We start from the raw sequence: 26,033 nt of genomic DNA, 5'->3' as shown, positions 1-26,033 counted from the left end.
TGGAAGCGCTCCGTCCAGTCGCTGAGGCTCATGATGGCGCCGTTTAACACTTTCCTGAATTTAGCTGTGATGTTATTTCTGTTTCTAGAGAAGCTGATAGCTAGATAGTTTGTTAACACACTCAACATATGTAGTGCTGTGGAAATGGCGCCAGCAAGTTAATGTTAGCGTGTTTGTGTGTGTATGTTTATTTATCCACCTGATCCACACTCAATCTGCTTCACTGGCAGACAGCTTTATTGAGCGTCTGGACCCGCGCGGGCTCAGAGTCCTCTGGGAACACTGACCGCTTTAGAGAGAGATTGTCCTGTTGTCTTTGTGTTTCAGAGGTAGAGAGAGAGAGCTGTTGAGTGAATGTGTCTCTCATGTGTCAGCGGTTCCACAGCTCCATCTCATCACTGCTCACATGCAGACTGCAGCATCTGACTTCTCTCACTGCTTTTTATTGCCTCCAACTGATGCATTTCACTCCCTCACTGCCTGCATTGCCTCACCTCAGCTGTGGCATTTCACACTCTTACTGCATTGCTCCACTAATGCATTTCACTCTCTTACTGCATTGCATTGCATCAACTGTTGTATTTCACTCACTCAGTGCATTTTACTGCATTTCACTGAATCCACAGACTTGCTGCATTTCATCGCATTACATTGCCTCCATTGATGCATTTGGCTTTCTAATTGAATTTCATTCCCTTTACTGTTGCTTGTTTTTGTTGCGTTCCACTCTCTGACTGCATCTTCTGCTGCGTCACACTGCCCCCTTTTCACTCAACTCACTAGTTTCCAAATTGTGAATTAAATGCATGTAAAAAAAAAAAAAAAAAAAAAAATCTGAATACAGTAAAAGAGTTCAAATTAATTACTTAATTACCAAACAAATTAAACTGTTGCGAAATTTACTATAATCAATTACTTGCAGTTTATAGTGCACAGACAAAACGCTCTGAAGTTCATGATGGCAGCCGAGGTCTAAGAGCAACAGTATGAGCTCATATTAACCAATCATTGAGACAAACCTTTTAGTCTCATTCATTCTTTTCATGCATTTTAGTTCCATTTTTTTCATACTAGTTTATCAATAAAAAAATTTATATTTCAATATAATTGTATTATTTACTTTATTTTTAGCCATTTGTATTTACATCTATTATTTTATCTTTTTTTTTTTTTTTTTTATAAAGTACTTACATTTATGCACGTTTTGGATATTTTACTTTAATTTGACATTTTTTGCATTCATTTGTTTCCCTCTGACAATTTTAATGCATTATGACAAATTTAGCATAAAACTATGTGGATGGAGTTACTGTCTCTGCTGCTTCTTTTCATTGTGTTTTGCATCCACTGCTGACCGTCACTGTGTCCATTGTAGCATGTCACTGGCCTCGTCCCAAATACTGTCCTAAACCCCTTTGGGTCTGATGAACCCACACATAATGCCTCACAGTAGTCCAATACGAAGACAATTTAGGACAGAGCCACTGTCTCACATATTACATCCACTGCAGCTGCTCATGATCCACACAGGAGCTCTGATGTTCAGGAACCAATCTCAGCCTGCAGGACATGAGAAATGAGAGCTATAGGAACAATCGAAAAGACTTATCCAGAGGTTTAGTAGATTTGTGGTTGTTTTTTGATTGTTTCACATACAATATTGCTGGTTACAAATGTTAGTCTGAATGCACTGTAAGTCGCTTTGGATAAAAGTGTCTTCTAAATGCATAAATTACATTTTTAATTTAATTACATTTTAATTTAATATTGTAGCTGAGGCAAGGCACTACAGGTGAAGAGTGTGAAAATGAACTAATAGACCATATTTATTAGTCTAACCATATTTTCACCAGTTGATTAATCATAGTACATAAAGACAGTGGTTTTACATTACAACTTTTCTTTAATATTATGTTTAAATATGCAAATCATCCATTATGTAATTAAATATGCACTAATTTGCATACATTTACAGAGCATAAATTTGAACACTGAATGAAGCCAGGTATGAAATTCATATTTCATTTTGTTGATATATTAGAGATAAAGGTTTTATAAATGGAATGTAGTATATTTCTTTTTATCACTCTATAAATCAGAAAATAGAATAAATGTTCACCATGTTTTTAGGAATAAAATGTACTATAAACCATACAAATAATATATGAACAACAAACCTTCAGAATATAGGTAGGAATTAAACTATGAAATTCAGTTTGAATACATTTCTGGCTCAGTGCAGAAGAAAAACGTATTCTGAGAAATATGTACTGTAGTTCAAATCTAAAAATGCAAAGGTAATAAAACAATCACTGCAATGCATATTTTAGATGTTTTCTTTTCATTATTCTGATGTAATTGAAGTAAAATCGCTCATTATCTCCCAAAAATTTACCAGTGCATTAAAAAACTATGGTTTTGCCTGTAGTGTCTTGCCTTAATAGCTCTCAAAAGGTAGATTTTCTAAAACACAATGCATTTTTAGGCCTGCTAGCCATCTCGGCCTTATCCCAAATCAGTCGGAGTCTGTTTTAAATCAGTATTTTCAATGCTGATTCATGATATAATGCCCTGACTGATCATTTCCACACTTCTCCTGTCCGTTTCTCTGTAGGTGGTGAAGGTTGCTGGAAGCAACATCTCCCACAAGCTCCGTCTGTCCAGCGTGAAGCCCACGGATGAGGGCACGTATGAATGCCGTGTCATCGACTTCAGCGACAGCAAGCTGCGGCACCATCACGTTCGAGCATACCTGCAGGTGGAGCGGGCCGAGGGGAATGTGCCTCCTCCGGTCCATCAGGGGGCGACGTCACAAGAGGAGCTTCTGCAGTATGACCATCACAAGCACCAGCCGACCCACCACAAACCCAGCCGCGAGCTCAGGAAGAGGTCCGCTGATGATAGTACCACTGACTGCACTGAGAGCTGCGCGCTTTAGGTTCTTCTTATACTTACTTATTATTACCCCACGCAAGCACCTGTACACCCACATCAGTAAAATACCCATAATTCATTACGCCAACCCACAAACTAGGGATAGCTCACCTGAAAATAAAAAAATCTGTCATTGACTCACCTTCATGTTGTTCTAAACACATATGACTGACTTTCTTATGTAAAAAACAAAAGAAAACTCTTAAGCTTTTTGATTTATTATTATTATTATTATTATTATATTTTTTTATGTTTTTTATGTATTAACCCCTGGTCACTATCCTTTTTGAAGTTTTGTTTTATTTCATGGTGTTTTTTTCGGTTCTTTTCGTATTAAACAAATTCAGTGCACAAAGACTGAAGTAGTTTAAATCTTTGGTTCTTTTAATTGTGATGATTTTGGCTCACATTCTGCAAAATAAATAATTTTGTGTAATAAAGTGAGTGAAACAAGTCTCTTTTTTTAAAGTGTCCTTTTTGAAGCTTTTATTTATTTTCATTTTTATTTTGATTATTTTCTTTTATTTATTTGATTTGATTTTATATTTTATTTCATGAAATGTTTTTGTCGTTTTATTATTTAGCCTCTGTTTATTTCCAAAGAGCAACTTAAACATACTGCTGAATAAATTATTTTGTATTTTATGGAAGAAACTGAATCTATTTTATTTTATTGTTTTTGGAACTTTATTATATTTTTCATTTCATTTAATGGTGTTTTGTTTCCTTTTTCATCTTATTATATTTCTTTATTTAACCCTAACCCTAATTCCAAAGGGCATAATAAATGATTTAGTGAGAAAGAGAAGTCAAACGAGTGAAGTGAGTCAAATAGGTTTGAAGCAACATGATGGTTGAGAGAGTACATAATAACAACATTTTAATTTTTGAGTGAACTATCCTTCCGACAAAAGATGTATATTTCTGTATAAATATGAAGGTAGATGTCTGTTCAGAACAGCGAGTGCATGTGACAAACCTTTCTAATATTTGCCAATGAGCAAGAAATCAAACTGGACCGTTGATTTAAACACTTTGGTCATTCTTAGTTTGATCAGATTCATGTTTTGATATGATGTATAGATGGCTAGAAGCGGCAGAACTAATGTGAATGTTTGAAATATTCTTCATCAGATCTAAACGATGACATTTACATGCTGTAATATAACTATCATTGTTTACATGTCTAATGTTACAGGCACCAGAGGGTTTTATTCTGGACTGGCATCACCGATGGCACAGTGTGATTTGATGGGTGCCAGCTTTTGCAAATATGTTTCATGAAGCTTTTGTGTCAATAGAAGGATGATGTGCACACAATACTACGACGTTTTGTGGTTTTTATGCAGCTTTAAAAAAAAATCCTGAAAACATTTACAGTATGTTTAATGGTATAACAACAGCTTCGTTTCTGGTTTCTTGGATTTTTACGGTTTGATTCAATAGTTCTTTTTGTTTCTGGAAGTAATACATGTACAGATTGTGTATATGAAGTAACCTTACAAAAAAAAAACTGGTTTCACCTTCAATGTATGCCTTTATCAAATAAAAAAAACATTGATCATATATCGTTGTCTATTATTAATACATGATTTGCTTGCTTTTTTTAACACTGTGTGAAATAATATGCATACAAATGTGAGTGTCACGGTTCATGAATGCACCGTTTCCTGCTCGTCTCATTTTACGTCATGTTGATTGTTTCATGTGGGTGTTACCGTTGCAGCTGCAGCTCATTCCACCAGCCTACTTAATGCCCTGTCTTTCGTCTCTTGTTTGTCAGATCGTTGTTTGAGGTCCTCCGTGATTCTTGTCTGTGTTCCATCTGCTCAGCTACGTTTGTGTCTTGTTCCTGTTTCGGTCGGTATTGGAATTACCAGTCATCATACGGATCCCTCACCATCACCCACCTGCGCACTCTATCACCTCCTCACCAGTCTGTGCTGCCATCGAGGTGTCTGCGTCACCCTCCATCAACCCAGCCTGGCAATACTTCTCTAATAAACATCATTTACTTGCAACTGCTTCCTGTCCTTAATTCGAACGTGACAGAACGATCTGACCACCCATGGAAGCAGCGAGTAACCCATCATCAGCGTTGGAAGAGTTCCTCAGCGCCAGTGCTCAAAGGATGGACTCCTAGGAACAGAATCTTAACGACACTGGTTGCGCTGTTCAGATTTTGGTGGCGCAGGTGTCCGAGCTCACCCAGCAATCACAGCTTCTGCGAGCCCCCACTGGGCCGCTCACACCGCCCGTTCCTTCCACACCATCGGAGACCCCCTCCCAGCCAGAACCACGCCTTCCTATTCCGGAAACCTACTCGGGTGAGCCGAATTTCTGTAGAGCTTTCTTAACACGATGCGATATGCACTTCTCTCTTCAACCCAGGACCTTCTCCAACGAACAAGCCAAGGTGGCTTTCGTGTTGACACTGCTCACTGGGAGGGCGGCATTATGGGGAACAGCGGTGTGGGAGAATCAAGATCCATGCTGCGCCTCGTTCCAGACACTCTCCGGTGAGATAAAGTTGGTCTTTGATCGAGCCGTTGCCGGGAGAGATGCAGCTAGGAAGCTAGCCGAATTACGTCAAGGAGAGAGATCAGTTTCAGACTTTTCTATCGAGTTCCGCACCCTGGCGGTGGAGTGCCAATGGAACGAGGAGGCGCAGTGGGACATGTTCCTGCATGGGCTGGCTGACCGCCTCCAGAGGGAGATCTACGCCCTGGACCTTCCGACCTCACTCAATAGGCTCATTGAGCTGGCACTGAGGGTAGATGCACGACTAACATGAGTAGAACGACGTAACCTACCCAATGCCACACCGAGAGCACATATGGATGTTCGAGTCAGGGGCGGGGACGCGGCCAGCCCCTCCTACGATCACGAGCCCATGCAGGTAGGGCGAGCTCGGCTTTCCCGGGAGGAGAAAGAGAGGCGGAGGTCCCTGGGTCTGTGCCTCTACTGCAGGGGGACCAGTCATCACGCCTACATCTGTCAGGGTAAAAGGCCAAGCCTGGTAGTAAGTATGAGGCTACTATCAGGTGGGATCTCTGCCGAGAAGACCTCATCATCATCTACGCTCCTCCTGGTAAGACTAAGATGGTCAGCACGACTTCACGACTGTCAAGCACTTCTAGACTCCGTGGCTGAAGGTAATTTCATGGACTATGCACTCGCACGCAGACTTCAAATTTCCCTCAGACCCCTCACTCACCAGATCACGGTTCACGCCCTCAATGGACAGAGACTGCCAGTCATCTCACACATCACTGAAGACATTACCCTCATCACATCAGGCAACCACTCAGAAATCATCTCATTCTACATCCTTGACTCTCCCCTTGCACCCATAGTACTTGGTCATCCCTGGCTCCTCTGTCACAACCCCAAAATAGACTGGCAATTGCATTCCATCCTGGCCTGGAGTAACAAGTGTCATGAGTCTTGTCTAGTGTCTGCTTGTCCGTCTGTTTCTATGTCTGTGTTTCAGGAGGAAGCAGTGGATTTGTCTAACGTGCCCGCGGAGTACCTCCACCTGAAGGAAGTGTTCAGTAAGTCTCGTGCTGCTTCTATCCCTCCGCATTGTCCCTATGACTGTGCCATAGATTTACTGTCAGGTAAGTCTCCGCCTAAAGGCAAATTATATTTTTTTATAAATAGATTTTTTCCTCTTCTCTCCAGGAACACGTGCAGCACGTTCGACGAGTGCTTCAGAGGTTGCTAGAGAATGGGCTTTTTGTCAAGACGGAGAAATGCACTTTTCATACACAGTCTGTTCCGTTTCTTGGGTATATCGTGTCGACTGAGGGAATACGCATGGATCCCGAGAAGGTTAAGGCTGTGGTAGAGTGGCCAAGTCCAGATTCCCGTAAGGCCCTACAGAGGTTTCTGGGGTTCGCCAACTTCTACCAGCGTTTTATTCGCTACTTCAGTCAACTAGCCACACCTCTGACTGCCTTGACCTCCCCCAAAACTACGTTCAGGTGGTCAGACACAGCCGAGGCTGTGTTTGCCAAACTGAAAAGCTGCTTCGTTTCAGCCCCTATCCTAATCACCCCGATCCATCACGTCAGTTTGTGGTGGAGGTCGACGCGTCGGAGGTGGGAGTAAGTGCGGTGTTATCCCAACGTTCTCCCTCAGACGACAAGATGCACCCGTGCGCATTTTTTTCATATCGATTATCCCCTGCCGAACGCAATTATGATATTGGTAACCGAGAATTGTTGGCAGTCAAGATGGCATTGGAGGAATGGCGCCACTGGTTAGAAGGCTCGGGGGTTCCTTTTATAGTATGGACCAACCACAAGAATTTAGAATACATTAGTACTGCCAAAAGGTTGAATTCCAGGCAGGCTCGATGGGCACTTTTTTTCGGACGTTTTAATTTTACTCTCTCGTACCGCCCGGGTTCCAAGAACATCAAACCCGATTCTTTGTCGCGCATTTTTGACCGTTCTGAACGCCCGCCTACTCCCGAGTGTATTTTACCTGAGACATTAGTGGTCTCCACACTCACATGGGAGGTCGAATCGAAGGTCAAGACGGCCTTAGAAGGGGTAACGCCTCCGCCCGGCCCTACCGAATCGATTATTTGTGCCGGAGGGATTACGGTCCAACGTCATTCAGTGGGGGAATTGCTCTAATGTGGGTTGTCATCCAGGAGTTAACCGTACTAAATTTTTGGTCAAGCAATGATTCTGGTGGCCACTTATGGCTCGCGACATTCACAGTTTTGTTTTGGCTTGCTCGGTTTGCGCCACTGGTAAGACTTTCAATCGACCCCCTGATGGGTTACTTCAACCGCTGTCGGCCCCTTCGAGACCCTGGTCCCATATCGCACTGGATTTTATTACCGCCCTCCCAGGGCAACACGGTAGTTTTTACCGTGGTGGACCGGTTCTCGGAGGCGGCCCACTTTATTCCCTTGCCCAAATTACCCTCAGCCAAGGAGACAGCGTTGACCATTGTAGATCACGTCTTTCGTTTACATGGCCTCCCGACAGACGTGGTCTCCGACAGAGGACCCCAATTTGTGTCCAAATTTTGGCGTGAATTTTGTAGATTACTGGGAGCGACTGTAAGTCTGTCCTCAGGGTTTCATCCCCAGAGCAATGGTCAAACCGAGAGAGCCAACCAAGATTTGGAAAGGGTGTTGCGATGTTTGGTCTCCGAGAATCCTTCCTCCTGGAGCCAACAACTGTCAATGGTGGAGTACGCCCACAATACCTTACCAATATCAGCTACGGGCCTATCTCCGTTTGAGTGTAGTGTAGGATACCATACACCAATTTTTCCCAGTCTGGAATCCGAAGTCACGGTCCCCTCCTTTCACACCTTGTCCAGAGGTGTCACCGTACTTGGACTAGAGGCCGCGAGACTCTACTCCAAGTGGGGGCGTGCACCAAGGCTAAAGCCGACCGCCACCGGTCTAGGCCTCCCATATACGTTGTGGGTCAAAAAGTGTGCCTTTTACCAAGAACATTCCTCTCCATTCCGTCTCTAATAAACTGGCTCCCAAATTTATTGCCCCGTTCACTCTCACCAAGATCATTAGTCCGGTGGCAGTCCGCCTTAAACTTCCTCCAGCGTACAGGAGAATTCATCCCGCCTTTCATGTATCTAAAATAAAGCCTGTATTTCATTCTCCGATTAATCCACCTGCCCCGGTCCCCCCCGCCCCCCCGCCCCGCGACTCGTAGATGGGGAACCTACTTATTCGGTCAATCGTATTCTGGACTCTAGACGGAGGGGATGCGGATTTCAGTACTTGGTGGACTGGGAGGGTTACGGTCCGGAGGAGAGAAGTTGGGTGCCTGCTAGAGACATCCTGGATCACTCTCTTATCGATGATTACAATCGACAGGTAAGGGAGTCTGGGGATGCCAGGTTGCGTCTTTAGGAGGAGGGGTACTGTCACGGTTCATGAATGCACCGTTTCCTGCTCTGATCCTGCTTTCAACTTTAAAACGTGATGTCCGTTAAAAATCGCTTCATCTGGAAAGCATCTGCTGTGAACAGACATCTGACAAACGTCTATAAGATGTCAGTTTTATGTACATTGTTAATAATTAACATCAACAAAGACATTTTCTGAACATATAACAGCTACTAAACAGCGAGCGCTCATTCAATACCCCTTAAATAACAAAACGATTTCCCCACATATTGATAAGAGGCTCCCTTAAGTTAGAATGTTTAAAGGCGGGATTGGACACAAATTTGGCGGGAACTGATAGAAATTCACCAGGAGCGGGATTAAGAAAACAGTCCTGTGGAAGATCTCTGTGACCCATTAAATATTAGGTTACTAGAATATAAAACAGCCTAATTAATAATAGAACTATTGCAGTTTATTTATTTTTTAAATAAAATAATAAACACTGCGATAATCTGTTATAAACTTTAAAAAAAATAAAAATGATTTAAAATAAAATGTCATAGCATAGGCTACTTAAAAATAATATTACAAATGAGTGGTCTAAATTTACACGCTAATATGGTCACGCATGCGCACCACTGTCCATCCTTGATTATAATATAAAAAGCTCTAAATGTCACGATAACTATAAAATTGTAGATAATTTGCTTAAATGACGGAAAACCCCTTCAAAGTTGACTATTTATTTACCTTTAGATCTAACAAAAGAGCTTCGCTAGTTAACCTCAAAATCACCTCAATCCTTCATTATTTCGTCACTTCAGTTTGCTTTGTGTTGCATTTGATAAAGATCACACCGACACAGTAAGTAACATCAACTTATCGACTCTTTTTACTTCACTTCTCTGTCTTCAGACCCCAGTAGACGAACACATACATTGGTCACGCATGACAGAATGCTTTCAGCACAATCAAACTCGATGCATTACTGAACACTAACTCATTGCATTATCAAACAACACTTGTGTGAGAACACAACATCCCCCCCCCCCCCCCGCCTCCTACGGGGTTTCTAACATGAAATGTTGACACAAAGTCCTGTAAGTGCCCTGGGCGAGAACGAATGCGGACAGGCCGTGGAGAAACTTGGGGATGAGGCTGGGCAGCCTGTGATGTGCAGGCACACATCTCAGCTGGCAGGTTGCTAGGCATGTCCAGAGCCTGTGCAGGCACTGTCTGAGGTATCAGCTGAAGTGCTGGGGTGTCCTGCCAAGCAGGGGGTGTGGATTGAGGTGCGACGCCTGTTGTATGTGCCAGGGGCGGAACTTGGTGACCAGTCTTACCGCTCAATAGACAGGCAGCACAGTCTTTCACCAGGGCCTCAATGTCTTTATCTATCCCTGGCCACCAAACCCAGTCCCTGCAGCGTTGCTTCAACTTCACAATACCCAGGTGGCCCTCATGAGCCATTGCCAAGACACGTCCACATAGGGAGCTGGGGATGACTGTGCAGAGGCCGCGAACCACACAGGTGTCATTCCAGCAGGACAGTTCCTGCTTTATTCTGGAAAATGCTGCCAGCCCTTCTGGTACCCCCTGAGGCCAGCCATTCAGAATATAGACTCGGAGCTGAGAAAGGACCGGGTCCTGTTCCGATACATCCTTCAATTCTTGTAATGATGCAATGGCCTGGAGGGGTGTGTGTAACATCTGGACAATGTCCTTTTCCACCTGGTCTGTGTCGCAAAGGAGATGGGCTTCTCAACACCCTGCTGGGTCTGTGACAGCACTGCTCCTATGGCGGTAGCTGATGCATCGCAGGTCACCCAGGTGGGGCTGGAGATATCAAAGTGGGCCAACACTGGGGCTGTGGTGAGCTGCACCTTGAGCGCACGCACAGCATCAGAGCATGCCTGTGACCACACCCATGGTTCATCCTTAAGCAGCAGTTGCCGTAGTGGGTCAGTGGTAGCAGAATAATGTGGGAGGAACTTCAGGTAGTAGCCCATCATACCCAAAAAGGAGGCGACCTGCGCAGCTGAGCTGGGTTCGGGAATTGCCAGTGTGGCATCTACATTTGATTGAAGTGGTGTGACACCATCTGCCGACAGCCGAAATCCCACATATTCAATAGTCGGTGCAGAGAAAACACATTTTCCACATTGAGGGTTAGTTTGTGTTTAGCTAGGGCTGCAAAGACTCTGCTGAGGCGTTCATCGTGACTCTCGGGGGTGGGCCCATGTATAACCACATCATCCAAGTAAATAGCCACCCCTGGTATACCAGCCAACACCAACACCATGATTTTTTGGAAACAGCTGGGGGCGGAGCTGAGCCTGAAAGGCATACACGTGTAGCGAAACACGCCTGCATGTGTCACAAAGGCTGTGAGGTTTCTGCTGTCCGTGTGAAGAGGCACCTGTAGGTAGCCCTGTCTGAGATCCAGTTTAGAAAACAAGGTTGAGCCATGGAACTGAGCAATGAGCTCTTCTGAAGTAGGCAGAGGGAACCTGTCTGGGATTACCGCCTTATTCACCGCTCGCAGGTCAACACACACCCCTAGGGCCCCTGATTTCTTCTGAGCTACAACCAGGTTTGAGACCCAGGGTGATGCATCCACTGGTTCAATAATGTCAACGTCCAGCAGCTGCTTAAGCTCAGCCGAGACACCATCATGGAGAGCCAAGGGAATGCGTCGGAGTGGTTGGATGACTGGTTTAATGGAAAGGTCCAGGAGGGGTTGATGGGCAAAAGCAGTAAGGCAGCCCAAGCCTTCAAACAGGGATGGCCACTTTTCCTGCCAGGACATGGAGACTGTCAGGATCGCAGCTCCCTTCATGTCAACAAGAGAAAATCCAAGAGCCGAGAACAAATCCAGACCCATCAGGTTGGCCCCACGATGGGCAACATGGAAGGTAAAGCTGGGCACCATCTTGTTGCCATACCCAACAGTCATTTGTAGGGAACCTACTAAGTCAATCTTTGAGTCACCATAGCCACAGAGTGAAGCAGAAGGTGCCGAAAGTGGCAGTGCTCCAAAAAATGTGCTGTATGTGTGCATATTCAGGAGAGACACACTGGCACCAGTGTCCAAAAGCAGTGGGATACACACATCATTTAGGCGCACTGAACATGCTTTAAATGAGGCTGGCCCAGAGTACACATTGTGAATGATAGTGGGTGTTTGGTCTGACACAGCTGGAGCGGAGCGGCAGACTGAAGCAAAATGATTGCGTTTACCACAGTTGCGGCATATTTGGCCACGGGCTTGGCAGTTCTGTGCTCTAGACAGATGAGATGAAGATCCACAGTTATCACAGGGCCTTGATGCTTGTGCTTGAGGGCGTGGCCGAGACCGCTGCTGGCGCCTCAGTAGCATAACTGCAGAGGAGTCTGCGGCCGCCAATGTGCCGTTCTGGCCGGGTTGTAACGTTGATGATGACATGGGAGAGGGGGGCCTAGTAGTCCGCGATTGTGTGCTGTTTAGTCAGAGCCGACGCACATGCAGCTGCACTCTCTATTCTTATTGCAATCATGATTGCCAGAGACAGTGATAAATTGTCCGGTTCTAACAGCAGAGATTCACGCACTTTTGCATCGTTGGTATGTTCAGTTAACTGGTCGCGAATCATTTCATCCTGCAACGCACCGAACTTGCATGTGCTGGCCAATCCCCGCAAGTTGGCTATGTATTGTTGCACAGACTCACCGGGAAGCTGGTGTCTTTGGCGGAACAGAAAACGTTGAAAGAGAACGCTCTGTGGGGCTGCACAGTGTGCGGTCAGAAGTTCCACGGCTATGTCATAATCGCTTGTGGTGCCCGCCTCAAGAGCTCCCAGCACTCGCTGACCCTCAGCTCCCAAACAATGCAGTAACAGCGCTTTTTTGCGGGCTGCACTCACGTCAGTCAGCCCCAGTGCCAAAATGAAAGTCTCAAAGGACTGTAACCAGCGAGACCAGGGGATCGGAGGCTCGCCGGGTAGAGCAAGGAAAGGAGCAGGAAGTGGTAGTGCGATATCAGCCATCCTTGTCGCCAAATGTTGCGTTTGATAAAGATCACACCGACACAGTAAGTAACATCAACTTATCAAATCTTTTTACTTCACTTCTCGGTCTTCAGACCCCAGTAGACGAACACATACATTGGTCAGGCATGAAAGAATGCTTTCAGCACAATCAAACTCGATGCATTACTGAAGACTAACTCATTGCATTATCAAACAACACTTGTGTGAGAACACAACACTTTGTCGTCTTTACCGGCGGTGAATCCCTTAAACAAAGCGCATGTCAAGCGGTTTGACTTCATAATGGTTCTTTCACACTTATCAGAAGCAGTCGAGGGGAAACTGAATTAACCCCGTATATGCCGCACGTTAGCCGGTCGCCCCGGCCGGTGAATAATAGCGCCTCTGTCAGCAGGATAAATAGCAAAGTACAGTACAGATAACACAGCAGCAGGCTAACACAAAGCATGTGAGGCAGCTTTAATGCGGCTCTCACAGGCGGCACATTTATTAGACTGTCACAGAAGAAGAGGATCCCAAACGAGACTGAACAGAAGATCCGGACCAACAACACACAACTAGACCAGAACCTAGACCAGAAGTCTCTTGGAATTAAATAATTTTATTAATAAATAAGTGTAGATTAAAATCAGCACTTATAGTTTTATTTACAAATTATGGATCTAAAATCAGCACAAAAAAAAAAATATATATATATATATATATATATCAACAAATAGTTCAAATAATACATTTCAAAATCTATTTCAAAATAAAATTAAATGGAAAAATCCCTATTGTATTCAGCTGTACATCTTAAAGGACGTACAAAAATTAATAATTATGTTTATCAGAATGGTTAAACAAATTTTATGAAAAATATTCAGAAATTATTTAAAAATAATAAAATGCATGTAATGTAAAATAATATGTACTGAATTGTACACACAGGCATAACACATACAGAGCTCTACTATGGTACTCGTTGCTTTCTGCCAGAATACCACATCATTTCTACAGTAAAACTGAAGTATTTGATATAAGCCACAAATTTCATCCAAAGGAAAAAAAAAATTATTCTGAAAGATCCAATATTATTATAATTGTTTTTTATTCTAGAGAAGTAACACTAAATATAATAAATGTTATTTTGGCAGAATACATCATTGACATGGTAATTTTTTTTTTACTCGTCTTAAACTATAACGATCTGCATCATATGAAAAAAAAAAGTAAATTTTTTAGTCTTTTCCAAAAGTTCTTCCAGTCAGACGTGTAGATCAGAATCCTATAAACATTTGTCGTCCTAAATCTAGCGTTCAGATGTATGAAGCGCTGTTATGTGGCATCCTCTTCCTGCAGTAATTTGAGGATGTTGTCTGTGAATTGGTTTCTGGGCTTGTCTGATCTGGTCAGCATCACACGCAGCAGATGAGGACGAGGCGGCTCATACGGGACGGGACAGCACAGCTCATTCAGACTGAACCAGACGAGATCAGAGTCCAGATCCATCAGCCAAACGGAACACACTACAGAGAACAACCCATGATCATACAAACAACTATTAGTGTAATGCACACTATTACAGCAGGATATGAGACTGTCTGCTTACAGCAGCACATAAAGTGAACTAGAGCATGGGCTGTTTCTAATATAATTATGGTAATCTGCATTCTAACATATCTAGAGAGCAGAATAACGTAACTTTGATCTGACTGTCAATTTCGACTTCTAAAGAGCAGGTTTGTTGTGGCTGATGAATTACATGTGTGTGTGTGTGTGTGTGTGTGTGAAATGTATGTAGAAATAAGAAAGATATTAAATATAAAACATTACAGGCCTATATACACAAATGTTTCTGTCTGAAATGACCAGCAGCAAATATATATATATATATATATATATTATTATAACACAATTTATATTATCTTTATTCATTTTAATGATTATTTTCTTTAATTCTATATTCTATTATATAATATTAATAACATATTACAGAGCATCATTAATATAATTCAATTATAATAAAACCGTATTCTATAAATGTTAAAATTATTATACAATATTGCAATATTATTAATTAATTATTGTCAATGCTTGTCAATCATTTATGAATAGGCAAATTGATTAACCAGCCTGGCAAACATTGGTCATCTTTTTTTTTTCTCTCTTTCTATATTGGTCTAATCTCAATATAACCAAATATTGGTAGATATATTGATTTACTGCACACCAAAAAATTACAGCTGACAGTGTATGAATCTATAATAATAATAAAAAGTTTTGATATTAGTCTGTTCAAGTTACTGAAACTATAAACATATAATGCAAAATTAATCACTTTTATAAAAGGAAAAACAATGCGGAACAATGAGGAATTTTAAATACACTTTGGTAAAGGAAAGAGTCCTTTGATAAAGAAAATAAATATTCCATTTCAGTTTTGAGATGGGTGGGGCTTTACCTGAGACACGCCTCCTGGAGTTTGATTGGCTGTCGGCAGCTGAGGTACTGAAGACAGGTGTCAATCACCCGATCCAGATCCGCCTCCACTGTAAATATTAAAACAGACACTGAATAGTAAAAAAGCTAATAACTGAAGTGTTCAAATACTATTTGAGACCTTGTACACTAGACTACAGACGAACCTTAATGTATTTCTCCAGTGATTTCACTGCTGTTGACTTAAAATTCACAGCAGAACTGCAAACAGTGAACGCCCGCGCCATAACGGCCACAGATGTTCTAATATATTCTAATAGTCTCCATGGCAGCATTATCCTAATTAATTAATTAAGCAGCCTGATGTAGAGCCTCATTAGTCTCGAAAGATGGAGGTGAATGCAGAGGGATGGAGAGAAATGAAGGATGGAGAATAATAAAGAGGGAAAATGATGTGAGAGAGAGAGAGCACTAGAGCCAGCTGGGAAATAAACAGCATGACCTCTCATGTCTGTCTGTCTGTCTGTCTCTCATAACCATGGTAACGCTATCAGTATTCAGTATTATCCTCCTTCTCTCACAAACCGTTTTCTCTGGATGAATCTTCTCCACATGGCGGCTCAATCAAATGACAAATCACTTCAGCATTTCACAAACCACTGGCTTCAAAGTTCTCATGGTTTGCTTTGTAAAACAGTTCCCAGATGTCACTGGAAACTATTTTATCAGCCAATAGTCAATATTATATGCATGCACTGAGCCTGAATGCAGCATGTGAGGTTTTTCCGTTTCACCTCATCTGGATTACATCAGAAAACCCACTGAAGGTTAGGAAAAACAGAAAACGACTGATGGGAAAGACTAAAAGACCCCTCGGAGCTGCTCCAGAGGAATGAACAGAGCAGCACAGGATGGTGTGTGTTTGAGCAAAGCTCTGGGGTTTCCAGCTGGAGCTGTGATGTGATGTTAACAGGAACATGTCTTCATCAGTGAGAGTGACTTCTGTCTGCTGCAGCTGTGATGAAAGACTGAGGCGAGTCTACCATCTAGTGGTGACTGTGCTCACAACACAGAATCTGTTTTATGTTCCCCCAAGTAACTGTGCATTTACTTACAAAAGTGTAGTTTTCTCTCAAAAACACGGAAATATAGTTATTCCTTCTGTCTTGCATCATTTCCATCAAATATTTTATGCAAAGTTTGCTGACAGCAAAAGCACTGAAATACATTATTATTATTTAATTAAATTAATTATTTTCTTGTAAAAATGTTATTTCTATAAGCATTTTTTTATTTTTTTTATTTTAGCTGGTAGTAAAGAAATTGATTCTCGTTATATATATACACACACACACACACACACATACACTCACACACACACACACACACACACACACATATATATATATATTTATATTAGAAAATAATAAAAAATATTAACAAACTTTAATAAGGACTTTAATATGTCCCCTCAGGTTAGCAAGCATTGAAAAAATATTATTAAAGTAAAATATCAAGTAGACTTTTGCAAGCAAAAATTGGTTCAAACATTAATATCTTAAATTATTTTTTGCCTGAATATTGTGTTTCCCTCAGACATTCATTCAGCACATTGTTCAAAGTAGATGCATTTTATGTTTAAAATTTATATTTAGGCAGATTATACAACAAGAATATCAGTATTTAGTGTTGCATTTTAAGCTATAAAAACAAAGTGTCAAATTCCTGTATTTACATGCTAACTCTGCACATCCATTAAAATAATCATTATAATTTTAATTCGACTTAATATATTTTAAAGTGTGAGGGACAATGGAACAATTAGCTGAACCTTAGCTTTTAACTTAAAGTTATGTTTTTGTTTAGCACATATATAACCTCATACAGAACCTCTCAGGAAATCACCACACGACTCGCCCAGAACACACAACACCTGGACAGAGAGATCCATAAAGAGATACAGAGCAACTTGATCATTACTGGATCTAGAATTGTAACTAATATACACTATACATCTTTTGCTCACAGAGTCTGCATTTATTTGACCAAAAATACAGTAAAATCTGTAAAATTGTGAAATATTATTACAATTTTTATTTTTCTGATCAAAGCTATATTTTCAGCATCATTCCTCCAGTCTTCAGTGTCACATGATCTTCAGAAATCATTCTGATATACTGATTTGCTACTCAAGAAACATTTCTGATTATTATCAATGTTGAAAAAGAGCTGCTGAATATTTTAATATACTTTTTTTTTCAGAATACATTGAACAAAAAGCTCAAAACAGGATTTAATTGAAATAGAAATTATTGATCATGGTTAATGCAAAGATAGCAAACTAATAAATCCTTCAGAAGAATTTGTGCTTTGCCCAATTCAACGAACTCAAAAGAACAATTAATTCATAATTCTGGCATCACTATAGCTAGCAAGCTTCACTACACTGAAAAGAAAAAAACCCAAAGCTAATTAAATATAAATTAAATATTTGTTTTAAATTATTAGGTAAATGATTTCTTAATGCAAATCATTTAACTACAATATTGCATTTATAACTATAGAAATATGTATTTTTTTAATGCTAGGATATTGTGGATGGTCGTAGTTGCTAAGGTGTGTTTTTGCATGTTGCTATCAGGATGCTAGGGTGTTCCGAGTGGTAAGACATCAAATTACCTTGAATGCTCGTGGTACAACAAGAGGGTCATCGTTGGTGAGATGGTGGAGGAGAGCAGGCCAGCACCAGTGCACCATGGGAAGCAGCTCGTCCTCTTGCTCGCATAAAACACACACACACACACACACAACTCCAAGATGTCCAACACCTAAAAATCCACAGACACGTTTGACTTCAGACGTGCTCTTCTCAAAGGAAACAGGCCTGCAGCGATACCGAAGCTATAATACATCAACAGAAGAGATTTTACAACCTTGGGTCAGAGAGTAGGTGGATGCATCTCTCCATCACGTCTTTTGCAATCTGGATATGAAGAGGAAGCTCCGGTTTCTCTGCAGGAGCATCCATGTCCTCATCAGAAGCAGACATTGGTGGAGGAACATCTGTGCATAGTAGAATTTAAAAACTTGTCATTCCTGTGCATTTGACTGCATGCTCGTCATCATCAGCTGAATGCGTCTTGCAAATCAGCTACAAACCTTCACGGTGATAGTATTAATAAAGCCATAATAATGGATTGCATGGGGAATTTGGCTCTGTGTGGTGTTGGTTTAATGATCAGAAATCTGAGCCCTAAGTTGAAAGTCTCAGTAGGTGGAGTATTGAAGATGAGCCAAAAACGGCACACATGCCATCATAACTCTGCTCTATTACTTCTGTACCCCTGTTTAAAGCACTTACCGCAGCTTGTTCCAGGGTAACCCACTACATCTATTACAGGTCTGCGACTATGATGAAACCTTCAGCAGAATTAATGTAACAGTTCCAACACTTTTTACTTTTATGCTGCGGCAACTCACTTGATCATTACTGTCATCTGCTGTGCAAGAATTAAATTACAAGCAGGAACTGTAATGTTCAAGTACAGCTGCATCTCAGTAAATTAGAATGTTGAGGAAAAGGATCGAGTCCTCTTTTCAATAAGCTCTTCAACCCTCCCCAGATCTCCAGCTGCCACATTGTTTTCTGTTTTCTAAAGCTGCTCATCGGCCATCACCAGACCAACGACCTTGTACCAAACCCTCACGGCCTTTACTGTAACCGCATGGCCTTGTCTTATGTCTCCACTGATCACTGACTAATGCCAGGTAAAAGAAAGGAGACATTTCAGGGAAGCTGTTTGAACTCCTCTGGCTTTTTCATGCTCTGCTAGTGCCAGGAGCAGTGACACAGCGGCTCCAAGTCCAGGCAACATGCTTGGCTCATAGAGTTTAATAACAATGTCACCGTAGGCAGAGTGCAATAGCGCGTCCAGGTATCTGAGCACGGCCAGCTTTAGTTCCTCAGAGGTCGTGGCAGGTTTTCCCGGGTCTTTTGGGGAACAAAGACAAAGGAAGAGCTCTGAGAAAAGATCCTGTAGAGAAGCCCAACTTTGAACGCAAGTGTTCTCCAATACAGATGTCTTTACTTCCAACACTGCCTGGACGAGTCCCTCCTGTTTGGGGGCAAGGTTTTGAGGACAAATCTGTGGGGAGATGATCGCTAAGGGCTTCTACATTGGCAGCCGTAGGTTCCTTGGTCAGGAGGACACAGGATGGGTGGAGATATGCAAATGCAATCTTTGGGTTTTCGATCTGATGTTCAGCCATTATCAATGTATCTGTGAAGGAAGATTGTTTCATTATTATTCAGTGGGGTTTAACAATTTTACTTTCTGAAATATGATTTTCATAAAATGATGATGCCAAATCAGCAAATCTAAAACCTTAAAATCACAAAAACAACTTTAGTATATTCTTCTATGTTCAAGTTTAATTTTAAGAGAGAAAGAGAATATTGAATATTTACAGACAGCCCCACCGCTTAAATATTTTCCATAATATTTACTTTAAGAGGTCCAGTCTAGCTAAGTCATGTCTGCAGCAGCAGCACATATGCACTTTCAAGCTCAGAATCATGACATTAAACTCCTGCTTCATTTCAATAAATACAAAATTAAGAAATTCAGTCCATTTGGAGGTCCTCTATGCCAGCTACCAAACAAAAGCTGGCTTTCTTAGACAAAAGAACACACATCACTTAAAAATGACTGCTATTATTATTCAAAACGACACATGTCATGTTGTAAAAAATTACAGTATAGAGTTGCAAAAAAACACATGCAGCATGCCGTCGCGTCTCTATGACGTCGGCGTCGGGCATGACGTCACGCAGACGCGACCCTCGTTTGTTTATCAACCAACTTGCAACCAAATATCATCGCGTTCAAACACTAGGCGAAAGTTTCGATGAAAATACAGGAGGATTGTATCTTATTAATTCGATTTATTCATATCTCGACTTAAACCACTTTTTTGATCCGCGGGAGTTCGTATTTCAGGGGTTTCCGCGTGCGTTTTGCCATATTGAAGTTAAATCCAGATTAGGCGACCAAAGCTGCTGACAGGTGAGAGCTATTTGCCTTTATCTTTTAGTTGTTGCTTGATTTGTTTCTTTAAACTGCTTAATTAGCTCTTAATGTCTTGAAAATGTTCACTGCATGTCCCGGAAATTAGGCATTAGAACTAATCACCTCAACTAATCGATAACGACCAAACTCTTCAGTTATATCTTATTTATGAATCACACATATATGCAATCAAACTACTTTGTTATTTATATGTGTATATTATTTATATGTACCGTGTTTTACTATATATTGGTCTTTTAATAGTACAAATATTCCATATGTTTCATATATAATGTGTATCTAAGTGGTTAGTTAGTTGATATAATTGATTATTATAGCATTTTTATTTAATGTTGAGCTTCCAGATAAAAACAGATACATGACATCATGAGAGAATATGTATGTTTTAATTTTAGGACAATTTTTTTTCTTTTCTTTTCTTCATAGACCAATTTATAAGCTCCCGCAGTGTGCTAAAATATCTATTCATCAACTTTTAAAATGCAAGTCTGTTTTTAATCTGTTGTGTCTTGTTAGAGTTGTTTGGTGAGAGAGAGCGGTCAGCATGTCGTCTTTCTCCGAGTCTGCGCTGGAGAAGAAGCTGTCTGAACTGAGTAACTCGCAGCAGAGCGTTCAGACACTGTCTCTGTGGATCATTCATCACCGCAAGCATGCGTCCTTCATCGTGCGCGTGTGGCACAGAGAGCTGAAGAAAGGTGAGAGAGTTTGGATCAGCTTTGGGTTAAGAAGCAAGGAATAATGAAAATTTATCAAAAATGTGCTCACTCTCAGGTCATCCGAGATGTAGATGAGTTTGTTTGTTTGAATCAGATTTGGAGAAATGTAGCATTGCATCATTGTTTCATCAATGGTGTCTCTGCAGTGAATGGGTGCCGTCAGAATGAGACCATAATCAACACCACTCCAGTCCATCAGTTAATGTCTTGTGAAGCCAGAAGCTGCATGTTTGTAAGAAACAAATCCATCATTAAGATGTTTTTATCTTCAAACTGTTGCTTCCTGCTAAATTCAGTCCATAATCCAAAACAACACTTCCTCCAGTGAAGATTTAATCTCGTCTGAATCAGGAGAGAAATATGCAGACCAGGCAAAAAACGTTTGTGAACAAATATGAGGCTGGATTTGATGTGAGAGACAACAGGACTTTTTAACTTATTATGGATGTTAACTGGTGGACTGCAGTGGTGTTGATTTATAGTGTTGTTTTTATCATCCGTTTAGACTCTTATTCTGACGGCACCCATCCACTGCAAAGCATCCATTGGTGAGACACTGATGCAATGCGTCATTTCTCCAAATCTGATGAAGAAACAAACTCAAATACATTTTGGATGACTTGAAGTTGAGTACATTTTTTTCATTTTGAGCTGAATTATTCCTTTAAAGGGAACAAACCGATTTGGTGGGCCATTTGAGAAACAAAAGACCAAACTTTTCTAGTCAAAGTTAAGTTTGCACAAGGCATCCTAGTTGAAGGTTAACCTTCAGACTAGAATGATCAAACATTAAAACTGAAATGCACACAAAAAAGATTTGCTTTAAAGTAAAGTAATAATTAAATGTGTTTGTTGTTCAGCGAAACGCAGCAGGAAGTTGACGTTCCTGTATCTGGCTAATGATGTGATTCAGAACAGTAAGAAAAAGGGTCCTGAGTTCACCAAAGACTTTGAGGCCGTCCTGGTTGATGCCTGCTCACACGTGGCTAGGTAAACACACCTTCATATATATGCGCCATGCGTTCAATAGTATGAATTTGTCCCGTCTCACATATATTCTGTGTCTTTCTCTGTCAGAGATGGAGATGATGGTTCTAAGAAGCAGATGGAGAGGTTGCTGAACATATGGCAGGAGAGAAACCTCTACCGTGCAGACTTCATCCAGCAGCTCAAACTGGCAATCGAGGACTCAGACAGTCCCAAACACAAGCCCACAGGTCAGCGTAATACCTTCATATTGCGTAAAAGCTCTAAAAACATCCCAGGATGCATCTGATGAGTGGTCAGAGTTGCAGGCTAGAAAAAGTGATCTTTCATTTGTGTCTTATGTTCTCATCACAACATCAGTCCCAGGCTTTTTTTTTTTGCATTATTTCAGTTTAATAACGACTATAGCTTGCGAATCTTATTTTAATTCAACGTTTTGGCCATGCAACCTTCATCAGGCATCAGTTTGTTAACTGTTGAGTCTTGGCTTGTAGAATGCATGCATGCCATTGAATCATCTCTTTTTGAAAGTAAAAGTTGCATGCTGTTTTATAGTAGATGATAGAAAAAATTTGAAAAGAAGCTACCAGAAGGTGCAGGAGGAAGAGGAGGAAGAAGATGATGATTACAGAGGTCACTATTCTCCCCAGGAGACGGACGCAGCTGCTCCACAACTGGTACGAATGACATTTGTTTGAATTAAATGTGAATATTGATTCTTGCTACTGATTGTTATTATAACATTTCAATATCAGCATTCTAGATTTATAATTTCTATGTCTGTTGTTTTTTTTTAGCACCATTTTTTTACTTTGTTTGTACTTTGTTTTACTTTGTTTTACATTGTTCCTTTTTAAATGCTCCTGCAATATGAAAAATAAATTAAAATAATTATTTAAATATTAAATAAAAATACAAAGTTCCATGGATAATATAATATAAAATGTTTATAATAACACAATTAAAGTAAAATGTTTAAAAAAAATCGTAGACACTGCTAAAGCTGCTTTACATATAATTCTTCATCTGAAAAAAAAAAATTATATTTTACATAAAGTTTGTGTTTTCATTTCTTTCAGTCAATTTTTCACTTTGCAGGACCATTCAAAATCAACTTAAGTCAAACATTTTTAAAAATGGTACTAAAATAACTATATATATATATATATACACATATATATATATATATATATATACATATAAATACATATTAATTCTAAATCTAAGAGCTTATCTTTGAATAGAAATGCAACAATCATGGGTAAGAATCACATTTCTTTGAATAAATGGCATTTAAATGATTCCCCAAACTAAGGGACTCATGTTAAAAAGAAAATATATATATATATATATATATATAGAATAATAATGTGATAAATTTATACATTTATGATATAATGTATGTAATATACTGTGTATATATAAAAAGCTTGGGTAGTTGATTCAACGTCACATTGCAAGATATTGCTAAAACTGGTTGAGGTTTCAAAGCAACTGCTGATATGAAATATATATAAGAATATACATGTATGTGACTGACGTGATCCTCAGACGGAGGATCTGGTGAAAGCGCTGCAGGATCTGGAGAACGCTGCGTCTGGTGACGCTGCTGTCAGACAGAAGATCGCATCACTTCCTCAGGAAGTGCAGGACGTCTCTCTTCTGGAGAAGATCACAGGTGAGTCTCGCTGGAGAAACGTAACCCGGTCTAACAGGAAGTGTGTTTCTGATGAAGCTCTTCATGCTGTGTCCTCTGCAGATAAACAGGCGGCAGACAAGCTGTCGAAGACGGTGGACGAGGCCTGTCTGCTGCTGGCCGAGTATAACGGACGCCTGGCCGCTGAGCTAGAGGACCGGAGACAGCTGGCCCGCATGCTGACCGAATACATCCAGAGCCAGAGAGATGCGCTCAACGAGAGGGAGAAGAAGCTGGAGGTACGTTAAGAGACAAGTTTCCCTCCTGTCATCATCAAACTCTTTGAATTTCTGCAGAATACCAGAGCTGATGTGTTCAATGTAATGAAAGCGGATCAGATTTTTACCTTCAAGCATCAAAAAGTAGTCCATATGACTTATGCACTGTATTCAAGTTCTTAGAAATCCTTTGATAGCTTTGTGTGCCAAAAAAAAATCGTAAATCGTAATTGTACTCTAAACTTATGTTGGGTTCATTTAAAGTTTAGTTCCTCACATAAAGCTGTCTTGGTTTCAGAAGACTTTGAATATATACCCAAGTCATATGGACAACCTTTGGGATCCTTTTTTTAATACTTTTATGATACTTTTTATTCAATTTGGAGCTTGAAAACAAGCTTCTGTAAAATATTTCCTTTTGTTTTAAATTTAAGAAGGTAAATCTAATATATTTGGAAAGACAAAAAAAAAGTCAATGCATTACTTAAATGAGCTTTAAGTGTCTAAAATACATAAGATGTTTTAACGTTTTTGAAACAAATCTCTTCAAGGCTGCATGTATTTGATCATAAATACAGTAAAAGCACTCATATTATCAAGTATTATTACTAATTAAACAGATATTAAAATATAATTTATTCAGCATCATTCCTCCAGTCTTTAGTGTCACATGATCTTCAGAAATCATTCTAATATTCTGATTTCCTGCTCAATAAACATTTATTTTTTATTAACAATTTTCAGGATTCTTTAGTGACTATTAAGTTCAAAAAAACGGGATTTAAAAAAATGGAAATCTTTTGTAACATTCTAAATGTCTTTATTGTCACTGTTGATTAATTGAATGTATCTTTTCTGAACAAAGAAATGAGCAGCTGTCTGATCGATTCGTTTATTGATTGATTATCTGGTGTCCTTGCAGGAGTACAAGCAGAAACTGGCTCGTGTCACACAAGTGAGGAAGGAGCTCAAGTCTCACATCCAGAGTCTTCCAGATCTGTCTCTTCTCCCGAACGTCACCGGCGGTCTCGCTCCTCTCCCGTCTGCTGGAGATCTGTTCTCCACTGAATGAACATCTCTCTGAGACTCACAGTCCTGTGCGATCAGACACTGGGTTCCTCCTCACTGCTGTAACATCAGTAATGGTGCGAGAGATGAAGATCTGCTGTCACACACGTTTGCTTTTCATTAGTTCTCATGTCAGCTCAACCTCACGAGATCAACCCGCCAGTCGATCCATCATTAAACCGGACTCAGAGTGTGGAGATTTTTGTCTTGATGTGACTTTGCTGTGGAAAGCAACTCCCTTTGCTTTGTCTTATACCTGTAGGTTTTTAGTTTTACCGCTCAAGCGTTTAATTTCACTTCACTTCATCTAAACATGAGGATTCAGTTTTAAACACTTCACCGCTAATGACTTGAGTTCATGATATCAAGAGATATTAATTAGAAACTCGTGCTCATTATATATTTTGGTTACAAACCTGACCTGTTTTTCGTCAAATAATTATTTTGATGATACAAAAAACAGATTTGCTGATATTTGTGAGAAGAATACAGTGTGATCAATGGTTTTCTCTTCTGTGGTCACTGTATGTTTAGCGTCTCTCATTAAATACGACTGAACACATTCAGCAACAAAATGATTTTTGATATTAATGGTTCCTTGGAATTTGATTTGAATGGATTGCTGTATTATCAGAGTGACATGTAAATGAGAATATGTGAAGCGTGGAAATATTAAGTGGCCAAACTCTGTTCAATACATTTCTTATGTTAAATTCATAGATGAGTGAACTGTGTGTTTGTGCTGTTGCTGATCACCATCAAGACAAAAAAAAAAAATAGAGAAAACTGAAGTAAAGCATGTTCTAGACTCTCATATCATTGAGTCATACAGTTATGGAAATCACATTTTTAAAGGACTGTTGATATACAGGACTGTTTTAAAGGACTGTTGGTATACAGTGATGGTGATACACTTCCTGTTCCTGGAAGATGAATTATCTTCATTTATTGTTTCAACTCGGATGAAATAAGAAACCATCTTATCTATTCCCAT

The 26,033-nt window shown here is 40.4% G+C and overlaps 2 protein-coding genes and 1 pseudogene across 3 annotated transcripts in view; 2 read left to right on the top strand and 1 right to left on the bottom strand.

Moving 5' to 3' along the window:
- The window catches only part of LOC132129640 (V-set and transmembrane domain-containing protein 2-like protein), a 64,819-nt gene extending 61,622 nt beyond the window's left edge, over positions 1-3,197 (top strand). The window contains exon 4 of the mRNA XM_059541282.1: positions 2,615-3,197. Within this exon, the coding sequence (XP_059397265.1) occupies positions 2,615-2,938 (324 nt within the window). The 3' untranslated portion in view covers positions 2,939-3,197. The remainder of the gene's footprint in view (positions 1-2,614) is intronic.
- Positions 3,198-18,850: 15,653 nt separating this feature from the next.
- Positions 18,851-19,624, bottom strand: LOC132129184 (TELO2-interacting protein 1 homolog; annotated as a pseudogene).
- A 445-nt stretch (positions 19,625-20,069) lies between these two features.
- On the top strand, positions 20,070-25,603 carry LOC132129290 (regulation of nuclear pre-mRNA domain-containing protein 1B-like). Of its 2 annotated transcripts, none has more exons than XM_059540823.1 (8): positions 20,070-20,330; positions 20,871-21,049; positions 21,931-22,060; positions 22,148-22,287; positions 22,616-22,734; positions 23,609-23,735; positions 23,817-23,992; positions 24,894-25,603. In XM_059540823.1, exons 2-8 carry the CDS (start codon positions 20,899-20,901, stop codon positions 25,041-25,043), a joined length of 993 nt encoding a protein of 330 aa, XP_059396806.1. In that variant the 5' UTR covers positions 20,070-20,330; positions 20,871-20,898; the 3' UTR covers positions 25,044-25,603. The 2 variants fall into 2 exon arrangements, with proteins under 2 accessions (XP_059396806.1, XP_059396805.1); XM_059540822.1 differs by having other exon boundaries at positions 22,613-22,734.
- Positions 25,604-26,033: the final 430 nt, after the last annotated feature.

The sequence above is a fragment of the Carassius carassius genome, chromosome 46 (assembly GCF_963082965.1).
Source record: "Carassius carassius chromosome 46, fCarCar2.1, whole genome shotgun sequence".
NCBI lineage: Eukaryota > Metazoa > Chordata > Actinopteri > Cypriniformes > Cyprinidae > Carassius > Carassius carassius.
Note: the sequence above shows the minus strand (reverse complement) of the source record. Positions and strands in the feature narration are given on the sequence as shown.

Coding starts and splice junctions, on each gene's coding strand:
- LOC132129290 (XM_059540822.1), top strand. CDS start 20,899: ATGTCGTCTTTCTCCGAGTCTGCGCTGGAGAAGAAGCTGTCTGAACTG. Junction 21,050..21,930: donor GCACAGAGAGCTGAAGAAAG/GTGAGAGAGTTT, acceptor TTTGTTGTTCAG/CGAAACGCAGCAGGAAGTTG. Junction 22,061..22,147: donor GCCTGCTCACACGTGGCTAG/GTAAACACACCT, acceptor TTTCTCTGTCAG/AGATGGAGATGATGGTTCTA.